Source organism: Aaosphaeria arxii (assembly GCF_010015735.1).
Source record: "Aaosphaeria arxii CBS 175.79 unplaced genomic scaffold BU24scaffold_1, whole genome shotgun sequence".
In the NCBI taxonomy this organism is placed as follows: domain Eukaryota; kingdom Fungi; phylum Ascomycota; class Dothideomycetes; order Pleosporales; genus Aaosphaeria; species Aaosphaeria arxii.
In genome coordinates this window covers 3,271,339-3,299,290 of record NW_022983474.1, presented here as the reverse complement: position 1 = coordinate 3,299,290, position 27,952 = coordinate 3,271,339, and the positions used below count along the sequence as shown (strand labels likewise).

The 27,952-nt window shown below is 50.5% G+C and overlaps 13 protein-coding genes across 13 annotated transcripts; 7 read left to right on the top strand and 6 right to left on the bottom strand.

The window, feature by feature from the left end:
• The first annotated feature begins 95 nt into the window (after positions 1–95).
• On the top strand, positions 96–2,045 carry BU24DRAFT_446537 (Brix-domain-containing protein). The gene is made up of 4 exons (XM_033530776.1): positions 96–384; positions 441–512; positions 564–762; positions 907–2,045. The coding sequence occupies exons 1-4, from the start codon at positions 220–222 to the stop codon at positions 1,839–1,841; spliced, it is 1,371 nt and encodes a 456-aa protein (XP_033389881.1). The 5' UTR covers positions 96–219; the 3' UTR covers positions 1,842–2,045.
• BU24DRAFT_446536 (uncharacterized protein) lies at positions 1,906–3,297 on the bottom strand. The gene is made up of 2 exons (XM_033530775.1): positions 2,918–3,297; positions 1,906–2,865 (listed from the first exon to the last, which is right to left on the bottom strand). The coding sequence occupies exons 1-2, from the start codon at positions 3,040–3,042 to the stop codon at positions 2,073–2,075; spliced, it is 918 nt and encodes a 305-aa protein (XP_033389880.1). The 5' UTR covers positions 3,043–3,297; the 3' UTR covers positions 1,906–2,072.
• On the top strand, positions 3,287–4,594 carry BU24DRAFT_383601 (HlyIII-domain-containing protein; the record flags this gene model as incomplete). Its single annotated transcript, XM_033524819.1, has 2 exons — positions 3,287–4,123; positions 4,172–4,594. The coding sequence occupies exons 1-2, from the start codon at positions 3,611–3,613 to the stop codon at positions 4,592–4,594; spliced, it is 936 nt and encodes a 311-aa protein (XP_033389879.1). The 5' UTR covers positions 3,287–3,610.
• Positions 4,595–5,127: 533 nt separating this feature from the next.
• Positions 5,128–6,861, top strand: BU24DRAFT_417179 (uncharacterized protein). The gene is made up of 2 exons (XM_033526654.1): positions 5,128–5,366; positions 5,551–6,861. The coding sequence occupies exons 1-2, from the start codon at positions 5,333–5,335 to the stop codon at positions 6,366–6,368; spliced, it is 852 nt and encodes a 283-aa protein (XP_033389878.1). The 5' UTR covers positions 5,128–5,332; the 3' UTR covers positions 6,369–6,861.
• Positions 6,862–7,995: 1,134 nt separating this feature from the next.
• Positions 7,996–9,942, top strand: BU24DRAFT_22349 (MFS general substrate transporter). Its single transcript, XM_033522087.1, has one exon. It carries the CDS (start codon positions 8,135–8,137, stop codon positions 9,626–9,628), a length of 1,494 nt encoding a protein of 497 aa, XP_033389877.1. The 5' UTR covers positions 7,996–8,134; the 3' UTR covers positions 9,629–9,942.
• Positions 9,943–10,293: 351 nt separating this feature from the next.
• On the bottom strand, positions 10,294–10,841 carry BU24DRAFT_22303 (uncharacterized protein). Its single transcript, XM_033522081.1, has one exon. It carries the CDS (start codon positions 10,721–10,723, stop codon positions 10,355–10,357), a length of 369 nt encoding a protein of 122 aa, XP_033389876.1. The 5' UTR covers positions 10,724–10,841; the 3' UTR covers positions 10,294–10,354.
• BU24DRAFT_22298 (acetolactate synthase) lies at positions 10,811–13,319 on the bottom strand. The gene is made up of 3 exons (XM_033522080.1): positions 12,808–13,319; positions 11,001–12,683; positions 10,811–10,947 (listed from the first exon to the last, which is right to left on the bottom strand). Exons 1-3 carry the CDS (start codon positions 13,148–13,150, stop codon positions 10,898–10,900), a joined length of 2,076 nt encoding a protein of 691 aa, XP_033389875.1. The 5' UTR covers positions 13,151–13,319; the 3' UTR covers positions 10,811–10,897.
• Positions 13,320–14,427: 1,108 nt separating this feature from the next.
• Positions 14,428–16,192, top strand: BU24DRAFT_383593 (uncharacterized protein; the record flags this gene model as incomplete). Its single annotated transcript, XM_033524818.1, has 4 exons — positions 14,428–14,524; positions 14,643–14,700; positions 14,842–14,852; positions 14,922–16,192. The coding sequence occupies 4 exons, from the start codon at positions 14,428–14,430 to the stop codon at positions 16,190–16,192; spliced, it is 1,437 nt and encodes a 478-aa protein (XP_033389874.1).
• Positions 16,193–17,374: 1,182 nt separating this feature from the next.
• Positions 17,375–19,641, bottom strand: BU24DRAFT_22273 (uncharacterized protein). Its single transcript, XM_033522079.1, has 3 exons — positions 18,294–19,641; positions 17,908–18,245; positions 17,375–17,841 (listed from the first exon to the last, which is right to left on the bottom strand). Exons 1-3 carry the CDS (start codon positions 19,321–19,323, stop codon positions 17,497–17,499), a joined length of 1,713 nt encoding a protein of 570 aa, XP_033389873.1. The 5' UTR covers positions 19,324–19,641; the 3' UTR covers positions 17,375–17,496.
• A 1,303-nt stretch (positions 19,642–20,944) lies between these two features.
• On the bottom strand, positions 20,945–23,741 carry BU24DRAFT_417173 (uncharacterized protein). The gene has a single exon (XM_033526653.1). It carries the CDS (start codon positions 23,491–23,493, stop codon positions 21,286–21,288), a length of 2,208 nt encoding a protein of 735 aa, XP_033389872.1. The 5' UTR covers positions 23,494–23,741; the 3' UTR covers positions 20,945–21,285.
• Positions 23,742–23,907: 166 nt separating this feature from the next.
• On the top strand, positions 23,908–25,254 carry BU24DRAFT_417172 (uncharacterized protein). The gene is made up of 2 exons (XM_033526652.1): positions 23,908–24,046; positions 24,164–25,254. The coding sequence occupies exons 1-2, from the start codon at positions 23,928–23,930 to the stop codon at positions 25,149–25,151; spliced, it is 1,107 nt and encodes a 368-aa protein (XP_033389871.1). The 5' UTR covers positions 23,908–23,927; the 3' UTR covers positions 25,152–25,254.
• Positions 25,245–26,214, bottom strand: BU24DRAFT_417170 (uncharacterized protein). The gene is made up of 2 exons (XM_033526651.1): positions 25,943–26,214; positions 25,245–25,882 (listed from the first exon to the last, which is right to left on the bottom strand). Exons 1-2 carry the CDS (start codon positions 26,180–26,182, stop codon positions 25,280–25,282), a joined length of 843 nt encoding a protein of 280 aa, XP_033389870.1. The 5' UTR covers positions 26,183–26,214; the 3' UTR covers positions 25,245–25,279.
• A 193-nt stretch (positions 26,215–26,407) lies between these two features.
• On the top strand, positions 26,408–27,407 carry BU24DRAFT_487932 (glycosyltransferase family 2 protein; the record flags this gene model as incomplete). Its single annotated transcript, XM_033533507.1, has 2 exons — positions 26,408–26,517; positions 26,585–27,407. The coding sequence occupies 2 exons, from the start codon at positions 26,408–26,410 to the stop codon at positions 27,201–27,203; spliced, it is 729 nt and encodes a 242-aa protein (XP_033389869.1). The 3' UTR covers positions 27,204–27,407.
• Positions 27,408–27,952: the final 545 nt, after the last annotated feature.

The following is a 27,952-nucleotide window of genomic DNA, read 5'->3' as shown; positions in this document are numbered from 1 at the left end:
TATCTTCCATCTCCGCCGGCTCTCCGCCATAAAGTTTATTGCTAGTGCCAAGATTTCGAGACTTTTCGCGTTCGAAATTTCTTGAGAAGGTATCCGATCTAGCAACAATTTCTATCGCATCACACCCTTCACCCGAGGCTATACGAATGTTGTATGGGAAATCAGCATAGCTGATTGCAGTATCCAAGGCTTCCTGTATTTCGACGAAACTCTTTTGCGATGGCTCGTGGAACAGGCAAAGGACGGCGAAAGCAGTCCGTTGCGGATAAGGCTGCTGCCAAAGCGAAGAAAACAGAGTCCGCGAACCCAAAGACTATGGTAATTCGAATTGGAGCAGGAAAGGTCGGCTCAAGCACAAGCGCCTTGGTTCAGGATATGAGACAAGTAAGCCTTGCATCGGCTCAAATTATCGTCGCAATCCCAACTCACACTCATTGCAGGTCATGGAGCCCGATACAGCTGTGCGATTGAAGGAAAGGCGAGGCAACAAGCTGCGAGATTATACAACTATGGTATGCGGCGTCATCAGAATGCTTTTACGCACAGGATACTAACAACTTTAGTGCGGACCTCTAGGCGTTTCTCACCTGCTTCTCTTTTCGCGCTCTGAGAGCGGAAATACGAATGTTCGACTCTCTCGAATGCCTCGTGGACCTACTCTCAACTTTAGGGTTGAACAATACTCTCTATGCAAGGATGTCCAAAAATCTCAGAAACATCCCAGAATGCCAGCAGACCTATTTCGAACAGCACCCCTTCTCGGTATGTTATTACAGATAGCTACACACCCTGTTTAATGGTTCGAGGTTGTGCTTGGTGCCAGCCCATTGAAAACGCACTGCACCTCAATTCTATCCCATCCGGGCTATTCTCGATTTTGAATGATTGCTGAAAGGTTGCCAATAGTCATGAATAACTTCGTCACTTCGATCGAACAAAGAGAATTACTTGGAGATGCAGCACCACCCGCCCATCTCGAGAAACTTGTCACAGACATGTTCCAAGGTCTCTTTCCTCCCATCCAGCCACATTCCACGCCTCTGCAGTCCATAAAGCGCGTCCTTCTCTTGAACCGAGAGCCACCAAAAGAAGGTGATAACGGTACTATTACCATTAACTTGCGACACTATGCGATCACAACAAAGATTACTGGAGTCCCCAAGGCAATTCGCAGGTTATATGCCGCAGAGAAAATGATCGGCAGTAAGGAGAAGAAAAGGAAAGCATTGCCCAACCTAGGTGGCCTGGACGATGTCGCAGATTACATGCTTGATCCGTCAGCTGCTGGTTATACTTCTGCATCTGATACCGAAATTGAGACCGATGCTGAAGTCGAGGTTGCAGCTCCAGTCACTCGCCGAGTCCTGTCAAGAAAAGAGCGCGAACGAGCAGCTGCAGGCGAGAATGGTCGTAAAGTCATGGCGCGTGGAAGTGGACCGAAGGTCGAGAAACGTGCTGTGAAGCTCATCGAACTTGGCCCGCGTCTAAAGTTGAGGTTGACAAAGGTTCAGGAAGGCGTGTGCGATGGACGTATCATGTGGCACGAGTTCGTCACGAAGAGCGCTGCTGAGGTAAAGGAAATGGACAAGGCGTGGGAGCAGAGAAATAAAGAGAAGGCCGAGAGGAGGCGTATTCAGAAAGAGAATATTGAGAGGAAACGAAAGGAACGTGCCGCGAAGGGAGAGACCGGCGAGGACGATGAGGTGGATGAGGACATGGAAGATTATGATGAGTATGATTACGATGACGACGAGTGGCACGGAGACGATGCGGAGGTAGCCGATGATCAAAGCAAGAATGCCGACGATGGAGATGAGGACATGGACGATGATGAGGAGTAAATAACCCGGGGAAGTCGCAAAAATGTCAAGATACCCATTTTAACACCATCCCGTTCCATTTTCCCGTGATCGTCTTTTTCGACATTATCCCATTCCGCATGGGGTCTTCATCGTTCACTTGGTATATCCATATATTCTTTAGGTTATAGCATGTACTACTCCGTTCCCTATATCATACCTCTGGTCATCATAATAGAGCATTCTAACAAGGGAGAGCGATTGCTCGGGTCATCATTTCGCCTTCGGCTTCTTGATGATCACTCTATCCGTTTCCGTCAATTCCCAACCCACTCCATCGTCAACCAAATCAGACCACTGTCTATCTGCGCAAGACTCGATAAATCTTTTGTCTGCGCTCATGTAGCCCCTTCCTAAGCACTTGAGGGCATGCACCCTTATTGTTTGCTCCGCATAGCCCATGATTCTCCGTTGATATCCATCAACTGCCTTCTTCATCTTCCAAAATACAACCCAATTGTCAGCCACCAGAGCTTGGAGCACGCATTGTACCCTCCAATCCATGTATTTATATTTCAATCTTGTCTCGTGTGCTCCAGTATAGTCACCCTGGCGGCAGGCTTGATCTAATATCAGGTAACCAACATACTCATGTAGTTCCGCAGGAGTGAGTGGTGTTTGCGGATGAATCTTATTCAGGAGAGTAACCAAGGCAGGGTGATACGACTCCCAATCTCTGCAAAGAATTGCGGCATGAACATTGAATATGTAAGCCCGTTTGGCGAAAAGGTCACAGCGTGCTGTCGCGGTAATGCCTTCTCGAAGCTTACGAAGTGCAGAGAGGATTTTGGCAAGTTCACCGGTGGACGTGTTAGCCATTGGCGGATCAGGGATGGTCTGTGGTTCCTCTGTTGTGATTGTAGATGACTTCAGACTAGTCGACTGTATAGATAAAGAGGCGAAGTGTGCATCAAGGTCGCTGCCGTTAGGTGAAGCGGCGCAAAACTTCATATATCGCTCTACAATACGGTTGTAATATATCTCTTGAGTTTTGAAGTCGTTGAGTCTGATTTTTCACGTCAACAGGAGATTTTGAATGAGCAATGCGTGCTAATTACCTGGTTTCTCCTTTAGACGGTAGGCCGTAGCTCTCAAGAGCATCTTCTCGCGGCGGTTTTAATCGATTCCATGCGCCGGACGCCCCCCGCCGACTGCTCGGCCGGCTTTGATCTGTCGCTCTCATTGGGGTGTCCTGAGCCTCCAGTGCAACAGTGCGAGAGTGTGTATCTCCTGTTTACGCAGTAAACCACTTATATCTAGTGTCTTGCGCGTATGTGGAAGCTTATGTTGTAAAGCGCAAAGGGGAGGTGATAGCTGATGCGGAAGGTGGGATGCACGGAGTTTACTCGGGGGTAATACCCTCAGAATGAACTGCACCATGCTCTCGAAAGTTGCCAGCAAGATGCCAATCGCATGACAATAGTTCATGGAGTCTCTTTTGACAGCAATTTCAACCTGTATGCGCTGTTCATATTCCCCATAATCCCAAGTTCCCAACATATACCTCGCAACGCCCACCAGATGCGGTATAGCGTGCAAACCTGATTCTCATAAACTCGGCTTGGACGCACACATGTGAACGACGTCGTGCACTATATATTGAAGCTCTCGTTGTCACTATCACTGGTCTGTTTTACTTTCCTCTGATCAGTGAGTCTTGGTTCGTTTATCGAGTAGCGCGTCCTTTCTGTGTTCTCCGACGCCCGTCTGTCCGCCGACCATACCACAACTCTGAATCATTATCAAAGACAATGGACGCTGCTAAAGGGGCAGCATCTAAAATCGCCGAAGGCGAGAAAGAGATAGGAAGGCGTTTGACTGTCCTCTGGCATGAACTACAGCCGTGGCAGCAAGACAATCACTATATACACAGTGGCTACCGTCCAGTTTCGAACTCATACGCGAAATCGATCAAGAGCCTGAGATACATCCACAATGAGACCGTAAACGTCTACTCTCATCTTATTGGCGCTACACTCTCAATAGTATGCTATGCCATTGCGTATACCGTATTTCGACCGCGATATCAGGCAGCGACAATAGAGGATGTCTTTGTCTTCAGCTGCTTCTTCCTAGGCGCTGCGGCGTGCTTAGGTATGAGCGCGACATACCACTTGATATCGAATCATTCGCAAGATGTCAGCCATTTCGCCAATAAGTTGGACTATCTAGGCATTGTTGTGCTTATTTGGGGATCTTTCATTCCTTGTATCTACTACGGATTCCAAAGCAAGCCACAGCTGATCTATCGGTACTGGACTATGGTGAGTATCAAAGTACTCTGTGTATATGTAGTGAGTAACTTTGAATAGATCACTACCATTGGCGTGTGCACAGCAACCGCATGTATTCACCCCAAGATGCGCTCCCCAGCCCTTCGACCTTTTCGAGCATTGATGTTTGTACTCATGGGTCTCTCCGCATGCGCACCCGTTGCCCATGGATTGGAGCTGTTCGGTATTGAGGAACTACGAAACGTATTGGGGCTAGACTGGGTGCTCCTACAAGGCGCTCTCTACATACTGGGCGCAGGTATCTACGCCGCGCGAGTGCCCGAAAGACTACGACCAGGAAAATTTGATATTTGGGGGTCGTCTCATCAAATATTTCACGTTCTCATCGTGATTGCGGCCGTGGCTCATCTGTGTGGCCTCGTCAAAGCATTTGATTATGCACATGGCCAGAGAAAAGGACTGGTGTATTTGACATTTCTGCACAAGCTGAAGGCGAATTAACATGTATGACTTATTGGCGCTTGGAGATAGTACCCGAACACACAATGAAATTTGTTTGCCTGTGGAATTGCATGACTGGAATTAACTCTATTCTCACTCACAGAGCCTTCACTTAAGGCCCGATTACTCGACCCGTATATGCACTGCGTAAGCAAACGGCGAGTCGGACATGTGAGCTAGCTCTTGTTGGAATTTGGGAAGCAGAGAGAAAGACCACATCGCCCCCATGAATGCATGCATCTGTCTCTCTGTATTGTTCATACACAATATCTCACGGAACGCAACACGCTTTTCCTCGCATGTTATGTTTTCTTTTCCGACTTTTGTTAAGGGACGGGGTCACGGGTGGGAGGAGTCGAGTATCATGTTCATGTTACTCGAACACCGCACGGGCCCGCTGTTTCCGTCGATGACGTTTCAGGCCCAGAATTCCATTTCCCCATATTCCTAGACGAGCCAATCACGTCACTGGATCGCCATTACTCGCAGCTCTTCCGATCCACGAGCTTGACCTCCCATCCCTCTTGCTTCCTCACCTTTACACCTCTCACCTCACTTGATACTCCCCATTGCTACCCATAACACAACCCGCGCATCGTTTTTCTCATCTCGCGCATCTTCGCCAGCTTCACGCGCCTCAATTGAATCCTTTCTCGGACTTTCGCGGAATACAGCTCTCCATACCGTCATCACGTCATCTCATTGGCTCTTGAGCTTCATCTCTCTTAGACATACATAATGGCCGACACAGAGATTCAGAAGGGAGACCAAGGTATGTGTGCCTTCTCAATTATTCTTCTCCGAGTTTCGGACGTATTCAGTGTGGGTATTTGCGTGTGGGGCGCCATGACGACAACGCGCCTGAACACCGAGTTTGCATGCATTTGTCGTTCGCCCAATATCATCGCACGGCTTCGCCAGGCTCTACGTGTTTGCTAACACTTCTCATTACTCAGTTTCCTGGCAATGGGGTGGAGGCGCACCTGGTGGCCAGGTTGCCGAGGTGAAGGAACAGGGCGAGCTTGCTATCGAGTCCAACCGGGGCAACACAATTAAGAAAAATGCCGACCCGGAAGACCCTGCTGTGCACATCTCCCGCTCGGGAAATGATGTTGTCAAGCGTGCCCACGAACTCAATATCGAGGAAAAGGCCGGCGCCAACCAGTCCGAGCAGCCAAACGGAGAGTCAAAGAAAGAAGACGACAAGCCCACCGAGTCAAAGAAGGAAGATGACAAGCCTGCCGAATCAAAGGAAGACGACAAGCCTGTCGAATCAAAGAAGGAAGATGAAGAGAAACCTGCTCAGAAAGACAGCGAGAAACAGGGGGAACAACCCACTGAGGAACTTGAGAAGAAGGATGAGGAGATGAAAGACGCTCCCGAATCCGAAGGAAAAGAGGCCGAACCAGAGAAGCCGGCTGCTGAGGACAAGAAGGACGGGGCAGATAAGCAGAACGGCGTCTCCGAACCAACGGACGATGCCAAGGATGAACCAAAGAATGTGGAAGTTGAAGAACCAAAGACTGGAGAGAAGCGTAAGGCTGAGGATGAGCCTGCCGAAACCAATGGAGCGGAAGACAAGGACGATGAGGAAGAGGAAGAGGAAGAAGCCTCTTCGAAGAAACAAAAGACTGAGGATGGAACGGCTAAAAAGCCCGGCCGACCTAAGGCATCAGAGAAAAAGGAAAAGAAAGAGCCTGCGAAAAAGCGTCAACCAAAGCCGGCGGCTACAGCTGATGGCCAGCCTAGACGAAGTGCTCGCAATAGGTCCTGATTGAGGATCGCATGTATCAGCGATGCTCGAGTGATGTAGGCACCAGGGCCTGACAGAAACTGTCTGTCGCTGGATTGAAAGATGATCGTGTTGCAATCGACGTCTTTTTTCAGCATATCCGATCTGCAGAAGGAAAGCTACGCGTTTTGAGTAGCTGTAGCGGAACAACAACGGCGGAACGAATAGATGAAACTTATTTCTAACTTGGGTTTGGGTTCTGGAATACACGCGCGTGTAGGGGGGAGGTTGGTTTGCCAGGACAGCGCACTGCGGGCAGCAGGTTCTTCTTGGAATTTCCTAGTCTTCTTATCCTTGACAAAATATCTCTTCAATCGCGTTCTCGGGTCTGTGCAATAAATTTATTAGAGCCATGAGGTTTCCTTTGCATGTCCGGAACGGCTTCACGGGAATACGCTGGCTTCATAAAAGAACAAAATGTCGTTTAATAATGATGATTCAAGTTTGCTATTGTGCTCCTATCTTTAATGATTCTGTCAGCTTCAATACAATATGGGATTGATAGACTAATAGAGCCGATTGTGAGTAAAATCAGGGGGAAATTGTTCATTCAAGGAGGCGTGAACCTCTCCGATCCGTCTTGAAACTTGATTTGAAAGAATTTTCATCATTGAAGAAAAAGAAAGTAGGAGGAACGAAGGTAACTTACATAAATTTGCCTGTACTGCGCATAGATTGGTAATTCAGTAATGTTAGCACATCGCGGTAGACAGAGGTCAATGCTGATCAAATGGTTCACTGTGACTACTGTCCAGCTCCTCATAGGTCTACCGCCATTATGCATGCTCAGAGTACGCTGGTGCCGATGTCTCGTTGACGCTTGGTGAGTGGCAGAACGCATGTCCTGACAACAAGAACTTTGCTAGAAAACATTTTTACTAGCCGAAAGCTTGGCAAATGGGGCACTGGCCTCTACTTGTAACCCGTCCTCGTATCCACACTTCTCGGGACGACATCCGACTTCTGGTGACTGTAAGTCTGTTTCTGTGATCATCACCTAATTACTTGTGCCATCCCTTTGAATTCTTCACGAATCTATCTGGGAGTGCAAATTGACTGTGGTTGTGGAACAGACCCGAGAATCAACATAGCCAAAGGAAGTCGACTCTATTGGCCTACCATTGACCTAGCAGTATAACCAAACAATGAAACATGTACGTACAACCATGTCGTCTCCACCAAAATTCTGTATATTTTCATGGGGAGCCGTGCCATGAGCAGTCCGAGATACAGTACCCAGCTATCATTCCGAAAGCATTCCATACAGAAATTGATGGCATCTGCATGCGTCAATGGCACTAGAATTCCGAGTTATAATTCCACTTCCCCCTCTCGGAGTTCTAGCCCTACCATCAATCAAAAGGCGTGGCGGGGGTCCTAGTCCGATCTCGCAAAACGGGGACTCTCTTTCCTTTTCAATATCTAATGCAATTCGATGTCCCCACCTTTTGCTATCATTGCTATTCGTCATGAATGCCACGCCCTATCTGTAGGGGAATGAACATCCTGGACAGGGCATGTTGGTGCTTTCGGATGATTTGCGATTCGTTGGAGTCTTGCATATGCTACTTTGACTCATTCTAGGGTTCAGTATTGATAAGCTTGCTGGCCCCAATATCCCTTTGGAATTATTCGTTGGGTACCTGGTGACCATTCCATGATCTGGAGGAGCAAACTACTTGTTGTAGCAGACTGATTATCTCAATCCAAATCATCTTTAAGAGCTTGGAATCTAGGACAAGGTCAACATGGATATCGTTGCGAATCCAGCAGTGCAGCTGCAGGACATGCCAGCCGGGGCCAGTGCGGAAACTGCTAATGTCGAATGCGAGGGTGCCAGTTTGCGAAAGACGATATCCAGGATGACAGGACGATCGAGAAGATCCGGGAAAGATATGTTTGAAATGCAAAATGAGACGGGCGTACAGGCGCAAAGGCAAGCAGCTGCAGATTTGAACCCGGACGAACAGCCGACTACAGACCGCGTCGATGAAGAGGTAGCAGATACGGTCGATCCTGAAGACCATTTTCCTGAAGGCGGATTACGAGCTTGGTCAGTCGTTGTCGCAGCATTCTTTCTTCTTTTCCCATCCTTCGGCCTGATGGTCTCCATTGGCACACTGCAGGATTACTGGCAACAACACCAACTCTCGGAATACACTGCACGAGATCTGGGCTGGATACCATCCGTATTTGTCTATCTCTCCCTCGCACTGGGAATATGGATAGGACCCCTTTTCGACCGCTACGGCCCTCGATGGTTGGCACTCTTTGGGAGTATTGGCTACCTCGCCATGACCTTCCTCCTCGCCGAATGCTCCAAATACTGGCACTTCATGCTCTGCGTCGGTCTCCTCGGCGGCGTAGCTGGCGCTGCTCTCACTACGACCTCCCTGGCCGCCGTTGCCCACTGGTTCAAAGCGCGGCGAGGTCTGACTCAAGGCATTGCCATGATGGGCAGTTCCTGCGGCGGCCTCACTATCCCGTTGATCCTCCGCTTCACGCTCCCACACTATGGCTACACCTGGTCGATACGAATCCTGGGCTTCATTTTCGTCGTCTGCTTCGCTATCGGTAATGTCCTCATCAAGCCTAGGATACCACCTTCCACAGTCACTAAAAAGAAATCCATCATCTCGCTTTCCATATTTGGCGACCTCCGCTTTAGTCTCTTCACCATCTCAGTCTTCGGCTTCGAAGTCGTGCTATTCGGTGCCTTGGGCATTCTTCCCACTTACGCCACCCTTTCCGCCTCCTTTCCCCCATCAACAGGCTTCTACCTCATCTCAGTCCTCAATGGCGTGTCCTGCCTCGGTCGCATCCTCCCGGGCTACGCTGCCGACAAACTAGGCCGCTTCAACACCCTCCTCATCATGTCCATCGTCACCCTCATCTTCATGCTTGTCCTATGGCTGCCGTTCGGGACAACCTCTCTTCCATCTCTCTACGCATTTGCGTCCCTCTTCGGCTTCGGAACCGGCTCGTGGATGGCGCTGACGCCCGTCTGTGTCGGCCAGCTCTGCCGCGCCGAGGAGTTTGGGAGGTACTACGGCAGCATGTATTTCATTGCCAGCCTTGCCACGCTCGTGTGCATACCGATTTCCGGGGAACTGGTTGAGGTCGTAGGGCCTCAGGCTATGGTTGGGTTCTTTTGCGTCGTGCTGGGGTTGAGTCTGGTCGCGTTCGTGTTTAGTAGATGGGCTTGTCTGGGACGGAGGTGGACTGTCAGGGCAAAGGTCTGATGATCTGCCCCTTAATGATGTTCATGTTTCACGCAATTGTTACATCCATATCCCTTTCTTTTTACCAGGTTCGCCCTCCTTCTCATGGTGGGATTGACCTGGTGTGTTGGTTGTTCCCAATGTTCTGGCGTTGAGGGTGATATGCATTAGCGAGAATCAAAAGGCGTTCATCAGCGGATTTCCCCACCCCATACAAGCAAAGCGTTCAATTAGTATATATGTTCGAGCATTCTTTGCCATGTTCTATTCGTTTTCGAGACGACTGTGTTTTATTCAACAGCTACACCAGCCTTTCTTGAATTGAATAATCCGTGCTCTGGAACAGGTTGCTTCGCTTGCTTTATTGATAGCACCAGATGATAAAGTGACTGTGACATCTCATTCTTCTATTTCTCCTTAGTAAGATTGGCAATGGTATCTGTGCAAAGGCAAAAGAGCCTTCGGTCGTATATCTCTTGGATAAGTTGCTGGGGGAGGACCAGTGCTAAATTGGAAGCCATAGGGGAAAGCGAGTCAAAACCGCGGATCTATGAGGTAGGACTCAATTGCCGAGTGATACAGTCTTAACTATGGCGATCACGACCATTGAAGGGTACTCTTTTGTTCATTGTTCATCGCAAGAACATTTGGTACCAACATCGTTTCCGTGAAGTCATGAAGAGATAGTACTATTGGAAAACGTGAAAGGGGTATTGATTGTATTTCATGTCGTTCTCATCGACCCATTTAATCTCTTCCCCGTAGTCTCATTCGTATCGTGAGCAAGAAAGTAAGAAATATTCGAAAGGTAATTAATGCCATTTTTTTTTGTTGTCCCTCGCATGCTTTTCTGGTTTCCCCCCATTCGTGTTGTTGATTTTTCCCTACTCTGCTCTTCTGCTCCGCCTCGTCATGCAACAAGCACAGGCGCACAAGAGAGTTGAAACAAATGCAAAAACCTGTCCAAAGAGATCGTTCACACGCGCCGTTATACGCACATAGAAACAACTTTTCCTTCCTCGGTAAAATAGAAGTGAAGTCAAGAAAGAAAGAAAGACATTGGGACAAGACGGAAATAGTACACGATAAATGGCTTGAGGTTTTGTTGCCACCCATTCAAAGAAACTCATGATTTCGTGGGCAAACCAAGAGGAAAAGGAAAACGCCATGATGCCGGACGGGTTGGGTGAAAGAATTTACAGAGAAGAAACGGGCTGACCCAGGTGTGCTGAAGGCGATATGGGGAGAATAGCGCTCAGCATGAATTTCTGTTATCAGACTGGGGGCTGTTCAACGACCGGATCTTTGCCTTGTGAGGGCTCTCTTCTTCTTTTCCGTTTCTGTGGATGAAGTCAGTTTGAATTCTGATAGAAGGAAATGGGTATAGACGTACCTGCGTCGTACACAAGGAACTCGTGAAGAGCGTTTCCGGTTGGCACCATGGGGAGAACGGGCACCTTCTGGTCTGTCACGACCTCGAGAAGAGCTGGGCCGTCGCTCTCTATCAGCCACTTCAGGTTCTCCTCGAGCTCGGCTGGCTTGACGACGCGGCGCGCCTGAACACCCATGGCATCGCCGAGCTTGACAAAGTCGGCGTTGCGCTGGTGAGTGTGGGAGAAGCGATCCTCGTAGAAGAGGGTCTGCCATTGGGTGACCATACCCTGCTCCTCGTTGTTCAGGACGATGACCTTAACGCCAATGTTGAACTCAGCAGCGGTGGAAAGCTCGGTGAGAGTCATGCTGAAGGACGAATCGCCGTCGATGTCAATGACTAGAGCGTTGGGTCGGGCGACCTTTGCGCCAATAGCAGCAGGAAGACCGTAACCCATAGTACCGAGACCGCCAGACGTGATCATGGTACGGGGATGTCTCCATCGGTAGTGCTGAGCGGCCCACATCTGATGCTGTCCAACACCGGTGGTGATGACGGTCTCGTCCTTAATGTGGGCAGTCAAGTTGGACAGAGTCTCGATGACGGTCTGGGGCTTGATGAGACCGTTCTCGCCCTCCTTCTCATACGACCAAGGGAAGCGTGCCTTCCACTCTTTGATCTGGCTGAACCACTCTGGACGGTCGGAGACTTGGTCGACGTAGGGTAGGAGAGTAGCAATGTTTTGGACGACGTCACCGACGACGGCCTCTGTGGCCTGGACGACCTTGTTGATGTTCTTTGGCATGATCTCGAAATGAACGATTCCTCCACGACCCTCAGCGGCGGCAGCCTTTGCGGCAGGGGCGAACTTGGGAACACTTCCAGTGATGCGGTCGTCGAATCGAGCGCCGAGGGCGAGGATGAGATCGGCCTCCTGCATGGCCATGTTGGCGTAGGCGGAGCCGTGCATACCGAGCATGTGGAGGGACTTTTCGTCCAACTCGTCGTACGCTCCCAGACCTTGAAGGGTGGTGGTCACGGGGATGCATGCCTTGTCTGCAAGCTCCTTGAGGAGCTTGGGGGCATCGGGAACGCTGACCATGCCCTGGCCGGCGTAGATGACGGGCTTCTTTGCCTTGTTGATCAATTCGGCGGTGCGCTTGATCGAGGTCTCGAGCTGCTTGCGGCTGAGCTCCTTCGCGGCGAGGGTGGCGGCGCTGGGGTGGGAGGGGAGGGAGCTGGAGACGGGAATGGGTCTTGAGAGAGTACCACCAGTGACATCCTTTGGCAGATCGACGAGGACGGGACCTGGCCGGCCAGAGGTGGCGATCTCGAAAGCCTCGTTGATCCTCTGCGGCAGCTCAGCAATGTTCTTGACCATGACGTTCCACTTTGTGCATGCGCGGGTGATGCCAATGGTGTCGGCCTCCTGGAAGGCATCGGAGCCGATCAAGCCTGTGGCGACCTGACCGCAGAAGACGACCATTGGGGTACCGTCCATGAGGGCATCCTGCATAGGTGTGACGACGTTGGTTGCGCCGGGGCCGGAGGTGACGATGACGACGCCGGGCTTGCCAGAAGCACGAGCGTATCCCTCGGCCATATGGCCGGCACCTTGCTCATGTCGGGGCAGGACGAAGTCGAAGTGTGGGGAGTTGAAGATGGCATCGAAGACGGGGAGAATGGCACCTCCGGGGTAGCCAACTGAGTCATGTTAGTCAATCTTCGTTGCATGTTTGCCAGTGTCATGGGTCATATCAATTCTCTCGACAGAAAGAATCAATTGCGAGTGAATGTGAGGCACAGTGGTGTTGTATCGGTGACGTACAGATGTGTTTGACGCCCTGGCGGAGCATCATCTCGTGGAAGATCTCTCCACCCTTCATTCCTACGAAGGAATGGTCCATCTCGGGGGAGCGGTAGGGCTTGAGGGGTTGGACATCTTTCCAATCCTCACGATTGAAGGCCGGACTGGGTCGTGCTCGGGGTTCCTGCTTGGTCGCGGCGGCGGCGGTGGTGGATTGTGTACGTTGTTGCGCATTGTCCTTGTTGACCTTTGAGGTGGCAGCTTGGGCAGCTTGTCTGTATGGGGAGACAGCAGGCCTGGGTGCTGAGGTGGAGAATGTGCGTGAACCCTTGAGCGCCTGGATGGCGCGTGTTCTCGACTGCATCCTGACAAGAGTAGGTCGGACGGAGCAGAAGAGATAGGTGGGCGTGGGCGTGTGCGTGGGTGGACAAAAGGGTGTGGGGGAGGAGGTATGACTTGTGCGTGGGATTGGGGGAGGGGGAGAGAGAGAGTGGAAAAAGGAATTTGAAGGTTGACGATATACACAGAGAGGGAGAGAGAGAGAGGGCGAGAGGGTAAGTAGAGGGTAATAAAGAGGAGGAGAATAAGTAGATGCACACAGTCACCCACACACCTAGAGATCAATTGAGTCTAGGCAAGTACAAGTAAGTAGCTCTTAGGCGAGAGACAGGCGAGAAGGTACACAGTATGTACAAGTAGTTGCTCAGAGAGAGAGAGGGAAGAAAAAAAAAGAGGCGGATCTGGGCAGTTCAGTCATAGACTCATAGACGGGTACTGTACATATGGAGTACCTGATTCACACAGCGTACAGTAGGCAAAAAATTAAGTATACAATATGTACTATGTATGTACTATCCTCTACTAGGACTGCTAGGAAGGAATCGGGCGCCGATGATCGCAAAAGCAGCATGACACAACCTCGATCGTGATTGGTCGGAATGGTTGCTGATGGCCGTCTTCGCTGCCTTTGATTGCCTTGATTGCCTCCCATTCCTCCGTTTCCCTCCATCCACCCCCTCCCCCGTCCCCTCCCGATATCGGACACACCCACTCATACTCGTACTCCGAATAAACATACAGACAGACAAACAGACACACATGAATAGTTATTGATGATTGATTATTACATAGTATTAACGGAACCGAGTAGTCCTATCATGTACACCTAGAGTACTCTTACTGCTATAAGTGAACGTCTTACTAGATACCTTTGCACGTCGATTGTTTAAGATATTCTTCTACTGCATGTACAGCATATGTTAGGTACCAGGTACATATTGGACATACTATATGAAACTAATTGATCAATTGCTGTTACTGTCCATGGATGAAACTCCGTACACTCATCCACTGTATGTATAATTAATTACCTAGGTAGGTAGTTATGTGTTATAATGTTTCTTGCCTACCGAGGTACAGGTCCAGCCTTCCATCCCTCCCTCCACTCCAGGTACCAAAAGCTGCTAATCCACTTTCGGGGTCTGGGGCGGGAATAGCCGGGCGGGAATAGCCGGGCGGGCAGTATTTACCATCATTTACCACGACGTACATTCACTAATACCATTCTATTGACTACATCACCATCATCTTCGCCTCTACTACCTACCATATGTCAGAGAATATATTATTACTGTACATACCATGAACACACCCTCTTCCAACCTCAATCCTCCAACCCCTCAAGTTCAAAGAGCTCGAAGTCACGGTCGAGCTGCAAGTGGTGACGAGCGCCGTCGAGGTAAGCCATCCCCATCATCATCACCATCACCGTCCCCCGCATCGTCACCATTGCCCTCATTGCACTCCGCACATGCATATGATTGCCTGCTAACATCCCTCCCCTTCCCCCCTCCCAGTCGCAATCCCCCGCCGATCAACAAAAGGTCCGTTACAGGACTCCGATGTAATAGACGAGTACGAACCTCCAATTCAGCCGTTATGCATCTCTCCGCATACAGTCCAACAACACCCTTTCCTACTTCCTTCCCACCGTCACCTCGATTCCCGTTCCCATTCCCATACCCATTCCCATGCTAATCACCATATCCTATCCAGTCCACTCTCAGGTGGCGGACAAGGTACAGACTCGATACCACCGTCCACCACCCAACCCACCACGACTTCTTCCTCCTCAGCTCAATTCGACACGAACCCCAATCGCATCCTCTCGCCCACACGCTCCGTCCCATCCCCACTCTCCCCGCCACACGATGGCCAGCAACAACAACTTCCAGACATGCCGCAGAAGGACCTCTCCTTCATTCAAGATGCCTCCGCCTACCACGTCCTTCCCGCTAGCAACATCCCACCACCCTTCCTGAACGCCCCCTCCGTTCCACCCGTATCCTCTCCTATAGATACCCTCCTCGCCTCTGGCCACTACCGCCTAGCCGCCATAGCAGCCGCTCGAAACATCGTCACCGCAGCCTCGCCCACGGACTACGAGACTCTCTTCCACCTCCTGCACATTCGCCTGGCATGTCTCTGTCTCATCCACGAGCACTCCCTCGCTGCCCAGGAGTCAAAGGTCCTCGGTGACCTGAATAGTTCATTCTATCTTCATCCCCTCACCAACGCGCACATTGTTCCCTGGGATCTGCGTCTGCTCGTCGTCCGCCTCGCTGCGCTCGGGTACGGAGAATGGAGGAAGGGTATCATGGGATACTACGAATTGGCACGAGAGTGCCGCGACAACATCGCAAAGTCCGATCTCGAGGATGACAAGAGGAGGTGGAGGAACAGGCTCCGTGATTGCGGCATCCGCGTCGCGAATGTCCTTGTCGAGATGGGCGATCTCGAGGGCGCCGGCCGCCATCTCTCCTCGCTGTCGCCCGCTTCCACAGATACAATGCCCTCCACCTCAGAAGGAGATGAAAAGGAAGAAGACGATGACGATGATGCTAAAGCGATCGTATACATGGAAACCCTCGTGTGGCTCCGTGTTGGCGACATTCGAGCCGCACGCCTCTGTCTCTCACGCGCGTCAGGCTCCACCACTCCGAACGACACAATCTTGAACGGCGCCCTGACTGCGCTCTCCCACCTTGCTGATTCTTCTTACGCCCGTGCCGTATCGACCCTCCAAGCCCTCCACGAACAACACCCTTCAAACCCAATGATAACCCAAAACCTCGCCGTATGTCTCCTCTACACGGGCCATATCGCCCAAGCTAGATCACTCCTCTCTTCCCTCGCTATCCCCGCTTCCCCTAGCAATAGCACTGACGAAGCCACGAAATCTGCCACACCGCCATTCCACTCCCTGACCTTCAACCTCTGCACCATCTACGAGCTCTGCACGGAGAGGAGCCGTGACCGGAAAGTCAGACTCGCCGAGGCGCTGGCGGAGAGGACGCCCGACGGCGTTGTCGGGTGGGAGATCCCCAGCGCGGACTTCAAGTTGTAGTTTTTCTCTGGCTTCCCTTCTGAGCGTACACGTGTGGTGAAATAATGAAAAAGACGCATTTGCTTTATCGATACCAGTAAGAACGTGGCGCAAACATTGGCAAATAACGAAAATATATACCTATAGTTAATATGATACTTTGTGTACACCTTTTATTATTATGCATGAACCGAGGGGGACCTTCTGTATATAGACATGGTTGCCCATAGGGGCCTGGAGTGCTTCTTCAAGATCATTCACACCCACACACGCAGCTTTCACCGAACGATCACCGCAGCATATCCCATACACCAAAAGTGACACACGTGCGTCGTCGATGAACGATCTGTACTTGATATGTGATGAATGATGGAACGCTCTATCAAAAGTATGGAGACCTACCCCCCTCCCTTGGCCCCAGCGTCATCATCCTACTGCAATGAGAACTATTGACAATCGTTGGAACTGTCCTGTCTGGAAACCCTCCCTCCTCTTCTGCAGGTGGGGAAACTGATCGGAAAGATGTAGAAGTGCATGGGCGAGAAGGCGGGTACATGTTTGCGTGAAAAAGCAAATGTGAGGGGGAAAGAAGGTGGGGCGAGGGTGTTGGGAGGTGATGGGCGTGACGAGGGCAAGCAAGATACTGGCAGTGAAGGATTCATCGAACGTCCTACGTGAGGACGGTATCCGACCCGCGTATATGTACTTAAGTATATATGTATTTGTATGTATTTACTTCTGTTGATTCAATCATGGGTTGATTGTACATCGTGCTTGGTCGTTTGTGTGTTCCGGTCGTTCTTGTGGCACGAACGGCAGAAGGTGGTCTGCCAAAAGGAAGTATAGGAAGAGAGGGACGGAGTGACAGAACCCATCCTCGACGATCAATTCTAAGAAGAAGAAAAACACATCCGCGGGCGTGGCGCAAAGAAGGCGCTGAAGTTTCATTGATCGGCACATGATGGTTGTGTATATAAGACCGGTATTTTCCATTATCCCAGTAGCCCCCACCCACCCAGTTCAGGCCTGATACATCTCTAAAGCGATAGAAAGGTAAGGCCGCCAAAAGCGAGCAAGACATTATCGAACAGAAGCAAGGCAGTGCCGCAACCAAATGATGACAAGAAGAACGCCAAACTGCGCAAGTGTGTAGAGACCCCGGGTGGTGGGCAGGCAGCCAGTAATGGAAGTCTTGCAGCGAGTATGTGCTTACTTAGGTAACCATGGGTATTGACAAGTAACAAAATAGCAAAATCCTCTCGGTCATGAGTGTCGTTCAGTCCTGGCATCTAGCCCAATGCGCTCTGCATCCGTAAATCCCATAGTCACAATTCATCCTCGTCCTCCATCTTGGTTTCCACCGTCACTGCTGGGATGCTGCCCTCAGAGTTCCCTCGCTCCTTGGTACCCGCGAGCGCTGATCCGAGGCTTCGGCGTACTCCTTCGTCGAATCCGGGCAGACTGGCACGGTGTTTCTTGAATGGTGACCCTACAGTGCCCGCGGTCGTCATGTCACTGGGAACGGATGATTTTGCAGCTGACGACTCTGCATTTGTGCCTATGTTCGATATCGGCGCGCCAGAAATTGGGCTGCCGGATCCAGACGTGCCTTGGGCTGTCGGTGTTGAACTAGACCGGTTCAGAGGTTCGGCAGAGTGTTGGCGTTTGAGCTATAACAATGTCAGACCAAAATCCCCAATCCATAAATTTGATGTGAAAGACTGAGAAAGCTATACCTTTATTTTTCTGACGCCCTCTGCCAACTCGCCTTGTCGCAAAGCATCCTCTGGTGAGAGCAAGTCCTTGTTGACTTCCTTGTCTTCGTCGGCGTCGCCGCCTTTGGCCTTGTCGTCGTCATCGTCGTCTGCATCGCTGTCCATATCGTCCGGGCCCTTTTTCTTTGCTTTGGGGGATTGCACCGTAGGATCGCGGTAACCACCAAAATTCTTAGTGCCGGAGTTGGCGTTGAGGGGCTTCAAATCCCCAAAGTTGAGACCTGCCGATTTCCGTCGATTCTTTTGTTGCGTCACGGGAGCGTGCTCGGGGGGAAGGATACCCATCTTGACCAATTTTTCTGTTGCAAAGTTAGCAATCGAAGTCAGTGAGGAAAGACCAAACATACCTGGCCCCCGATACAGGAACGTGAAGACTGCATATGGCTTATCTGGCGGGTCAATTCCCGTGACCGTTTGGGTGCTGATCGATTTTGGGTCGAGGGTTTTAGGTTTGGCAAAGGTAGTGGTATGGTCCACATTATCGCCTTCTTCTGTCGTGCCTTCGTCATCGTCGTGAGCGTCAAATTGAGGGGAGTATTCTCCACGCTTGATCTCGCCAGATGCAAGCACGCGGAATAGTGCGACCTTGATCTGGCCAGCCGCCTCTGGCTGCGGCGGTTCATCCTCCGAGTCAGAGTCTGACGTGAAGAAGTCCTCATTGTTTGAAAGCGATTCCACGGGCGCGTCTTTGTTATCGCCATATCTCAAGACATCGGTCTTGGACGGCTTTTCCTTCTCATCGTCGTCATCGCTGCCCCTAGCCTCACGTCGTTTCCTCCTCTTCTTTTCCAATCTTTGTTTCCTTCGCTCTATTCTAGCGGCCACATCGGTTCCCTCCAGGTCAAGCCCTTGAACCCAGCGTTCGAGGCCAACCTCACGGAAGAGGAACTCTCGTTCAGCCAGGCCCCCACCCTCGGATTCCGGTACGCTCACCCATCGTGAGTTGACCCAAGTCTCCTCTCCGCGGCGGAGGAGCGTCGCAACCTCTTCCTTGGCTCTACCGTCAAAGTAGATGTATGCAGCAATGGTCTCGTTGGGGGATGTGGTCAATGGCTTGTAGGGCGAGATGACTGGTCCGTTCTTGCCTCGCTCATTGCCGAGACCAGGTAGACCACCGACGATCTTCGGGCGGGGATGAGGGTCTTCGCTCGTGGCTTTGGGCGTTGAATATGGAACGTGTAGACCTGGTGTGAGTAGGGTTATGGAGATGGCGAAGGTGGATTGTTCCGGTTTCCCTCCGCCGGGGGGTGTTGTGGAAGGCGGCACGGGGATGTAGGAATTGATCCTGTGAAACTTGGATTGTTTCTGGATTGAATATTCGGGCAGGGGACCGGTTGGCGTGTGAATGCTCACCGCGAGGCCCAGGAAGCAGGGCATGGTGGGTTCGAAGCGCGGGGGTGGTTGGGGGGGGATAAAGGTGATGGCGAGGGGGATAGGTAGGTAGGTAGATGTTGAGTAGAGGGTGTTGGAAAGGGGAGTTTGGAACTGAGTGAGTAGGAGTCGGGAGCAGTAGAAAACAAATCAGAAGCTCCAGGGGTCAGTGGGAATAACTGCCCAGGAGCTGCAGTACGCGGTAGTGGTGGAAAGGTAAGGTGTGGAAAATTTGGCAGGCTGTGGGGTAAAAAGGTTTGAATGCGGTGAAGCAGCAGTGAGGGCGGAGGTTGTCGACTTGTCTGTGTCTGTGTCTGCGTCTGTGGTACGCGCGGAGTGACCCAAAGTATCTCCGATAACCACCTGCACCAAAGAGGTACCTAGTACTCTAGTAGTACGTACTATTAGTCTGTACTATTAGTATGTATGTAACTACACAGTAATACTATGTGGTAGGTATGTACCTAGGTACGGAGGAGGAGGTAGCACGGTAACTACCTACCTAAAGGTAACGTCCAAGACACCCAATCACGGGACCACCCGCCAGGTGACAAAGGAAGGCTGTAAAGAACTATACCTAGAGAGTTCAAAGCAGGTATAATATGGTAAGGCTGATACTGGTAGCAGTAAGAGGTAGGTAGGCAGGTAGACAGGTAATATGTGAAAGAGACGAGTCTGGCGAGGTACCAGTAGGTTAATTAATTACCCAGGTAACGATAGACTGGGCGTGGGACGAGTTGGTTGCAGGGGAGGTTGGGGGGGTGAGAGAGGTGGAGCGGGGGGCAGTCCAGTTCAAGTGAAAGGATAGAGGCACCTAAGGTGGACCGTGAGTGCCAGGTGAGTGACCAACAGATACATTGGTTTGGTGTCAAATTGCTCCAAAACAGAGGTACCATCAGGTATCTTAACTTAACTCACTAGTCAATAACTAACTAACTACACTGCTGAGTGACCATAGTTAGCAGCTATGTAGGTACGACTGCTTTAGGTCTAGAGCCTTCTAGATTCAGGTTAGATCTATCAAAACATCAACACGGCGGCTGCAACAATGCGGTGAGAAAAAGTCCAATTGTGACACCCTATCTACCTAGGTAGCCAGACACTACTCCGTACAAAGTGTCAAACACCAAATAGACACTTACTTCATCGGCAGTTCAATGATTAGCATAGAAACAAACATATAGATAAACTTGGGTCCATGCTGGCTAACACTGAGACACATTTCCATGCCCGTACCTATGAACTTGATCAGTAAAGTTCGGTGACTAGCAGGGCTTGGATTGTGGTCGTTGTTGGTGAGACACTTGCGCTTATTCCTGTAGTCAAAAAACAATTTCACCAAGTCTACTGAGGGGGTCTACTGAGGGGAAGACCGATTGAGGTCTTTTTTGTAAAGGATCAACAGAGAGGGCCCAGCTAAAGGCGATGATTACCGCAAGGCCGCCATCCCTTACGGGCTTTTTCGATATATGTAGACACTTGCTAACCCCCTTTCACACCATAACTAAGGTTGGTAGGTACAGGGAAATAAGTAGCCGGCGACACGCCAAAGTTCACATACACAGAGACAACCGCAATCATACATGTAATCGTATTCATTTCGATAGGAAGCCATTAAACTAGCGCCCAGACGACCTTCATTTCATTATGAGTTGTGATTCCAACCTTTCCAAAGTACGTACAATCAATCATTCCGTCATTACCCCCCTTGCCACTCAATCCTTTTGGGTATCAAACATAGTACCATGAGTGCACTTGCGTCCACACATCCTCATGTATCCTAGGTCTTGAAAACGAACATGTCGCTATAGTCGGAATCATCATCGTCGTCTTCTGCGGGCTTGATATCGCCACGTGGTGCATCATCCGCTTCGTCTGTTGATTCCGTGTCCAATACGCTGCCATCCGAAAAAGTGAGGCCTGGAGGATCTGAATCCACATCTGGTGACAGGGTGGAGCCAGAAGAGCTCAGTAGTCCTCCAGGAAGTCCTCCGCTCTTGGCCGTCTTCTTCGAGCCCGAACCGCCGTCGTCTCCCCTGACGTTGGGCTTGTTCCATAGCCACTGGGCTGGGACTTCGAATTGGTGGTCGCCTCCTGGACGGAAGTTTTTTCCGAGGATAGGTATGCTTGCCTTTGCTCCTGCGTGGGGGGGTTGTAGCGTTTCTGGTTCTCCTCCTGGGGAGGAGTAGAAGGTGGTCTCGGAAGACTGCCCTGACCCTGATCTGTTGTGAGTACCTGTTCATTTTCATTAGTATCCAGAAATGGTACAACATCGCCTGCTTCATCGCCGCCGTCTATGTCTATGTCTATGTCTATCAATGGTTCATCGCCATTGTCGGTTGATACATTCATACCTGTGGTCTTCGTCCAGGTGGATGGTGCCTTCCTCGCCTTCTCCATCCTCTCGGCTTGCTTCCTCGCCTCCACTTCCTTTTCTTGTTCCTGCACACGCAGATTGAATGCATCACGGAATTTTTGAACAATATCCCTTGTGAATAGGACGTTGTCATTCCAGGTGTTGATGACGAAATTCACATCATTTCGAAATCCTGCTTCCGATGCACGGCCCATCTCCAGGCGGCCGGGAAGCTTGTCCAAATGTTCGAATACGCCACGTTTGAGCAGTTGCTGTCCGATACTCTCACGGTACTTCCAGGCGCCACCTTCTCGGGATGTTACTTCTGCAACATCTGACACGATACGAAGCCCGTTCAACGAAGCGTCCTGCAGTTGCTTTCGGCGCCTGGGATCGTCGGGGCGATGGTTTTCCTTCGTCTTTGATAAAGAGAATGGCTCAAAGATGTTGGTAATCAGGTGCTGAACAATTTCGTCAATGCCTTGATTAGAATGGTCAAGGACGAATGCGGTGACGCCTGCAACTTCATGGACCTGTGGTTGCATTGGCGGAATGGTTTTCAATAACCAGATGAGGTACGTGCGTGATTTGACATCCAATACCCCCGTGGCCATATTGGTAAGTCCCACATTCATGTCTTCGCCTCCATCTACGTCAATGTCCTCTTCATCGGGGTCGAGATGGTGCAACTTCGTGGCGAACTCGTCTTCTAATGGGCGACCCTGGAATTCCCAATCACCATAGCCTCTGAAGATTTCCTTTGGCCCTTCGGGACATAGCAAACGATACATTCTCCATCGATAGTATATGTTGTTTGGATGATTCTGGTCGTAGAGAAAGGCATATCGCTCATCCGATGCGACGTGAGGGATATTCATTAGGGCAGCCTCGGCCTCCTGCCCTCCCTGGATGACAAGATCAATGGTCTGATGGATGAGCCTGAGCATGGAGATATCCGTTGGTTGACGGACGGTCACAACCAGTCGCTCCTGAGGCCTTTCGCCTACGCGTGAATAGGTACGTCCTGTAGCCCCTCCAATATCCTCAGTGGGTGCGACCCCCTTGGGCGCTTCTACCTCCTTCCACTCGGCGCCAAAGGGCTCTTTGATGTGTTCCCTGTTGGCCATGAGTGCGCCCAGATAGCGATCGATGTGCAAGTAGTATCCACGGCCAAGGTAGAGCTTGTCGTTCAATTTGTTGATAGCGGCGTCCAGATCGCGGGCTGTAGCATCTTGAACGAATGTCACCTTCATTGCTGCGGCTGGCCGGCCTCTCTGCGTGGGTCCTGGCGGAGGCATCTTTTCGACCTGGGCGATCTTCAGTGCTGGATAATCTACGAATACCTTCTCTACAGCCTGTTGATCCATTGCTGGAGGGAGGTTCGACAATTTTGCAACGACTGTCGTATATGCATCTGGTGGTTCAATATTGTCCTGGGTCAAAGAAGACTGCTGACTGCCAAGTCCAGATCTTGCGAGACGGTTCCCTGGGTTATTTGGACCCCCAAAAGGAAGTAGAGGATCCTGCTCGAGTGTTCCTGGGCCGCTCACTGTAGATCGAGTTCGTTCCGCGAAATGTCTCTTGGGTCCTTGGGGCACTAAAGGTGTATGCGCATCGTTCTTTGAGCTGGCCAAGGAGCTGCCTCGGCCTGGGACTGTCGCGTCGTCTGCGCGCTCATCGGAATCCTCTCCTTCGTAAAATTCGGCGAGCCCTCGTTTCCGGGGACGGTCTTCTTCGCGAGCTTTCTCGCCTTCTTCCGCTCGCGCCTTCGACCCGAGTTGAGATTTGATCCCGGCGGCGAGGGATATCTTGAAAGACATGTTTGGTGGAGTCTGATGGAGAACCTGCAAGCACAGAATGTTAGCGAACTGAGCACCTAAAGTATATTAGTTTCGGGCGATCGAGAACGAGGGGAGTCCGAGCTTCCACCGAATCTTCCAATCCGCGACCAGCATGCAGCACTGGTAATTGCCTTGACTACGTTCCTACGCTATACGATATAGATTTGAATCGCGAGCGACGGTTTGCGTCAAACGTGAGGGAAAGTGAAATTAAGTCGAGAAGTAAAGTTGTTGTTGACTTGAGCAACGAGGCGATGGGTGAGCTAGTCTGTTTCTGGACGCGTCGGCACTAGCGTCCTCCGCCCTCTAGGCTGCTAGGCTGCCGCTGCTATCACGTGACTTACTTTACCCTCAGTACCTCCGTAGCACCAAGATAGACATCCAACCTCCACTCCACATTCATACTATCGATCATGACGGCATCTGCAGGAGATATTCAAGTACTGTTGCGTTTTCTGGCACAGGACGCCAAAGTCCCACTTGCACAAGCCATAGGCAAGGTCAAAGACTTACAGACCGCTAAACTAGTCACGTGAGCACGTCTCTTCACCGCGTTCTGCTATGCAAATCTGAGAATGCTCGATGATGTTAGCCTTTAGAGCATTTTGAAGACTCTTTTAAGTGATATCTGACGCGTTGAGCAATCCAGGCCCGCAGACATTGCCAAATCAAGCTTCGATGAGGTCAAAGCCGTCTTTGAAGACGAGAAAATCGCAAAGCAGGTCCTGAGCAGCGCGAAACGGGTTGTTAAAAAACGAACGGCATCAAGTGACAGCCCATCGCTTCCTTCCCCAAAGAAACCAAAGCCAAGTTATGGCCAGCCACTTACGCCCGCCGAACTAGAAGCATCCCTGGAGCTTCCCAGTGTTTCCGTCTCAGAGTCGATGTTGTCTGATGTAGTTATATATACGAATCGAGCACCACTGGTGCTTGCTTTTGCAGCAACCTTACTGGAATTCACCATGCCAGCGCAACCTCTATCAAGCAGACTGAGCCTCGCTCAAGCGGTAGTGTCAGCCAACAGCCGTACCAAAGCCGTATCCTTGGGTATCGAGCAAGGAAAGTCGGCTGAAGAGGAGGGATGGGGAGAGGGGCATCCTATCATCAAGATTATGGGTCGTGAAGTCAGAGTTATGAAGAGATGGGGTTACCAATGGGACGCCTTGGATGAAGAGGGGGCCTCGCAAGAAACTATCAAGGAAGCCACAACTGGTGATGATGATCCTGCACTTTGGGGTGTAGACCTAGAAGCACTAAGGAAGAAGAACAACCCAGGAACGAGTACCGCTCGTGGCTCGCAGACTAATCAACTACCAATATATACCGCACAGTCCGCTAGAGCCTACCTACTCAAATCCTTTGAAACGCCGAAAAGCGAAGACACATCCTCGGAAACGCCCCCAAAAAAGGGTGCAGTGGTTGCTCAAAAGGAGCAGAACCTAGCTTTGCTACTGGGAGCTCTGCGACTCGTATTTGAATCATGGTCTTCTGTGCTAAGCAAAGATGATTTGGACAGGCGAGCTTGGGCTTGGTACGTTACAGTCCGACCAGAGGTAGAGGCTGGTGTTGCTGGTTGGGGCGCAAAGGGACCTGTGAAGCTTGCAGATGTACTAGCGTTAAGACGTCCGGCTCAATGATGTGCTTGCTTTGGGGTTATGGTTCCTCGTGGATGTGTTTAAACATCTGCTGTTATCTTCCAATTCATATCAATGCCAAGTGCAGTTAATTTTATGGTTGTCGTCTTGCATTATGATATCAACTTTCTTTAGATTTTTTTCATAGGTGTCCACTGCTCCAAGTGGCTGAGGTCGTTGATTGAGCGTGCATCGCTTTCTGGGAGGTTTCGGTCAAGTCGAATAGCATTCCACCCAGCATTTTTCGCGCCCACGTAATCTTTCTCGTACTCGTCACCTACGTATAATTTCTCGAAATCTTCGATTGATTGACCTTGGCTCTCTTTGGCTAGCATCTGCTTTAAAGACTCGACAGCAGCATCGAATATCGGACGGTCAGGTTTTTCGTACCCAACATCATAGCTTAGGATGACGAAATCGATGTCCTCCTGGCTATTTGCAATAACACGTTCTGCGATATCGAAACGCCGATTCCCAACTTCTAAACCAAAGGATTGAAGAATGCCGGGCACCCGATCGTCTGAATTGGTCACAATTCCAACTACAGTCCTATCCCATTTCCACCTCTCAAGCGGCCGAGATTTACAATTACGAAGCATCTGAAAGAATGGAATCACGTCTGGAAAGAGACTATAACCCCGATCTGTAGAGAATTGTGTGAGGAGGTCAGTTACCAATGCCTGTGGGACTTGTTGCCCGGGTTTCAGGAATGGATCGAAGGTTTTGGTGATAACCTCCTCGTTGTGTGAGCGAATGGAGTCATTACTACAGAATTACGATCCGGGAGGACATACATTGGCCCACCACTTCTCTGCCCCCAGACCAGTAGCACGGCCATAGTTTGGATTCTTCCGAGACTCGTCCTTGAATGCTTTCCCGAAGGACATCATGATGTCCCTATGCGTCTTCCATTGACTTTCTTCTATGCCGTGGAGAGCAGCAAAATAGCCATATTGCTCAGGTATTGGCTTCTTAGGAGCAAACAAAGTGCCAAAAGCATCGAAAGCTAACAACAAATTCCTTTTCTGTACCATGACAACGTCTGTTCTGTGTTGAAAGTGTCGCCTGTGGATGTGAAGCTTGTAGTGAGCTTAAACGGACAGGGTCCCCATAGGCGCCCAGAATGGTATAGCGCCGAGTGCTTCAACCGTAACTGAACACGATCACCTCCCTGTGCTTTCAGCGATCCTTTTCCAGCAACCTCAAACCAAAACATATCGTCAATTGAGGCCAAGCTGCTCATTTCGGATTCATCAATCATGGCGCCCAAGCAGACGAAGGATAAATACTCTGTGCTCCTCCCCACATACAATGAACGCCGCAACTTGCCCATTATAACATGGCTCCTTAATAAGACCTTCACTGAGCAGTCAGTAACCCCCCCAAACATTTCTCAAGGGTCGCTAGTAATTTATGCTGAACCCACCATTACTCAGGAAGCTCGACTGGGAACTTATCATCGTTGACGATGGTTCACCCGACGGAACCCAGGAAGTCGCCGCGCAACTCCAGAAAGTTTACTCTCCTCACGTCCAGCTTCGAGCTCGTGCTGGCAAGCTAGGTCTTGGAACGGCATACGTCCATGGTCTCCAATTCGCAACCGGAAACTTCGTCATCATCATGGATGCCGATTTTTCGCATCATCCCAAGTTCATCGCCGAGATGGTTCGCGTTCAAAAGACCAAGAATTACGATATCGTTACCGGTACTAGGTACGCTGGCGATGGAGGTGTATACGGTTGGGATCTGAAGCGAAAGTTCGTCAGTCGAGGTGCCAATTTGTTCGCGGACACGGTGCTTAGACCTGGCGTCAGCGACCTGACTGGCAGTTTCAGACTGTACAAAAAGGAGGTCTTGCAGAAGGTCATCAGGAGCACTGAGAGCAAGGGTTATACATTCCAGATGGAGATGATGGTGCGTGCAAAGGCCATGGGCTGCACAGTCGCCGAAGTTCCCATCAGCTTCGTCGACCGTGTCTATGGCGAGAGCAAGCTTGGTGGCGATGAGATTGTCGAATATGCCAAGGGTGTTCTCAATTTGTGGTTGAAGGTTTAAAACAAGCATGATTGTATGGCGTTGGCGTTGATTTAGGTATGGGGTTTTAACGGGGCATTCCGCTTCTAGATCCACAGATATCCTGATTGCTTGATGGGCAGGCAGTTTTTGTAGTGTCATTTAACTTAATCTAGCCTCCCCTAATACCTACAATGAACCTTAGTGGTCTTATCACGTTGAGTTAGCACAATTAACCATACTGCCTCTAAGCTTTCGTCAATTGAACGAGTGTAGCAAGCTCGCTTCGCAATATTCTGTGTCACTGTATCATTCCCCATCTTGTATCTTGTCTTCGCCGCGATTACGACGTGCTCCCCTGCGTTCAAATTGTTCACATTTCAGATGTGATCCCAAGTCTTTGTCGGCCTCCTTCCTCTCCTACACATCCACATCGGCCCGTGGGTAGATTTGCTATAGATCAATACTATGTAGCTTCTATATGGCTACAGGCGGTACGAATGGCGGAGTACCAAAATGGGCCCACGCACTATGCAGCGATCAAAGTCATCAAGTGAGTTATACTAAGATTTCAAGACCCGGATATAGTCAAGAAAATGTCATCTCCGGCCGGCAGAGGAACGGTGATCTACTATCCCATACGGCTTGCTTGTCTCCTCACAGGGCTCTTCTACCGACTCAAACTCTCCCAATTTTCTCATAGGTATGCTCTTCATCCCATTTACCCAACCCAACTACCTCCTGCGAAACCCCCTCCAAAACGAAACATGCCTCCTCAAACGACTTGTTCT

Excerpts from the sequence above, each read along its gene's own strand:
- BU24DRAFT_446537 (XM_033530776.1), top strand. The coding sequence starts at position 220 with ATGGCTCGTGGAACAGGCAAAGGACGGCGAAAGCAGTCCGTTGCGGAT. Across the intron at positions 385-440 it reads TGGTTCAGGATATGAGACAA|GTCATGGAGCCCGATACAGC; the intron begins GTAAGCCTTGCA and ends CACTCATTGCAG. Across the intron at positions 763-906 it reads TCGAACAGCACCCCTTCTCG|TCATGAATAACTTCGTCACT; the intron begins GTATGTTATTAC and ends GGTTGCCAATAG.
- BU24DRAFT_22273 (XM_033522079.1), bottom strand. The coding sequence starts at position 19,323 with ATGCCCTGCTTCCTGGGCCTCGCGGTGAGCATTCACACGCCAACCGGT. Across the intron at positions 18,246-18,293 it reads GTTCCTGTATCGGGGGCCAG|AAAAATTGGTCAAGATGGGT; the intron begins GTATGTTTGGTC and ends ACTTTGCAACAG. Across the intron at positions 17,842-17,907 it reads AGGGCGTCAGAAAAATAAAG|CTCAAACGCCAACACTCTGC; the intron begins GTATAGCTTTCT and ends ACATTGTTATAG.
- BU24DRAFT_446536 (XM_033530775.1), bottom strand. The coding sequence starts at position 3,042 with ATGAGAGCGACAGATCAAAGCCGGCCGAGCAGTCGGCGGGGGGCGTCC. Across the intron at positions 2,866-2,917 it reads CCGTCTAAAGGAGAAACCAG|ACTCAACGACTTCAAAACTC; the intron begins GTAATTAGCACG and ends GTGAAAAATCAG.
- BU24DRAFT_417172 (XM_033526652.1), top strand. The coding sequence starts at position 23,928 with ATGACGGCATCTGCAGGAGATATTCAAGTACTGTTGCGTTTTCTGGCA. Across the intron at positions 24,047-24,163 it reads CAGACCGCTAAACTAGTCAC|GCCCGCAGACATTGCCAAAT; the intron begins GTGAGCACGTCT and ends TGAGCAATCCAG.
- BU24DRAFT_22298 (XM_033522080.1), bottom strand. The coding sequence starts at position 13,150 with ATGCAGTCGAGAACACGCGCCATCCAGGCGCTCAAGGGTTCACGCACA. Across the intron at positions 12,684-12,807 it reads CCAGGGCGTCAAACACATCT|TTGGCTACCCCGGAGGTGCC; the intron begins GTACGTCACCGA and ends AACATGACTCAG. Across the intron at positions 10,948-11,000 it reads GTTCCTTGTGTACGACGCAG|AAACGGAAAAGAAGAAGAGA; the intron begins GTACGTCTATAC and ends CTTCATCCACAG.
- BU24DRAFT_417179 (XM_033526654.1), top strand. The coding sequence starts at position 5,333 with ATGGCCGACACAGAGATTCAGAAGGGAGACCAAG. Across the intron at positions 5,367-5,550 it reads GATTCAGAAGGGAGACCAAG|TTTCCTGGCAATGGGGTGGA; the intron begins GTATGTGTGCCT and ends CTCATTACTCAG.
- BU24DRAFT_417170 (XM_033526651.1), bottom strand. The coding sequence starts at position 26,182 with ATGGTACAGAAAAGGAATTTGTTGTTAGCTTTCGATGCTTTTGGCACT. Across the intron at positions 25,883-25,942 it reads CAGAGAAGTGGTGGGCCAAT|GTTATCACCAAAACCTTCGA; the intron begins GTATGTCCTCCC and ends CACAACGAGGAG.
- BU24DRAFT_417173 (XM_033526653.1), bottom strand. The coding sequence starts at position 23,493 with ATGTCTTTCAAGATATCCCTCGCCGCCGGGATCAAATCTCAACTCGGG.
- BU24DRAFT_22349 (XM_033522087.1), top strand. The coding sequence starts at position 8,135 with ATGGATATCGTTGCGAATCCAGCAGTGCAGCTGCAGGACATGCCAGCC.
- BU24DRAFT_22303 (XM_033522081.1), bottom strand. The coding sequence starts at position 10,723 with ATGGGTGGCAACAAAACCTCAAGCCATTTATCGTGTACTATTTCCGTC.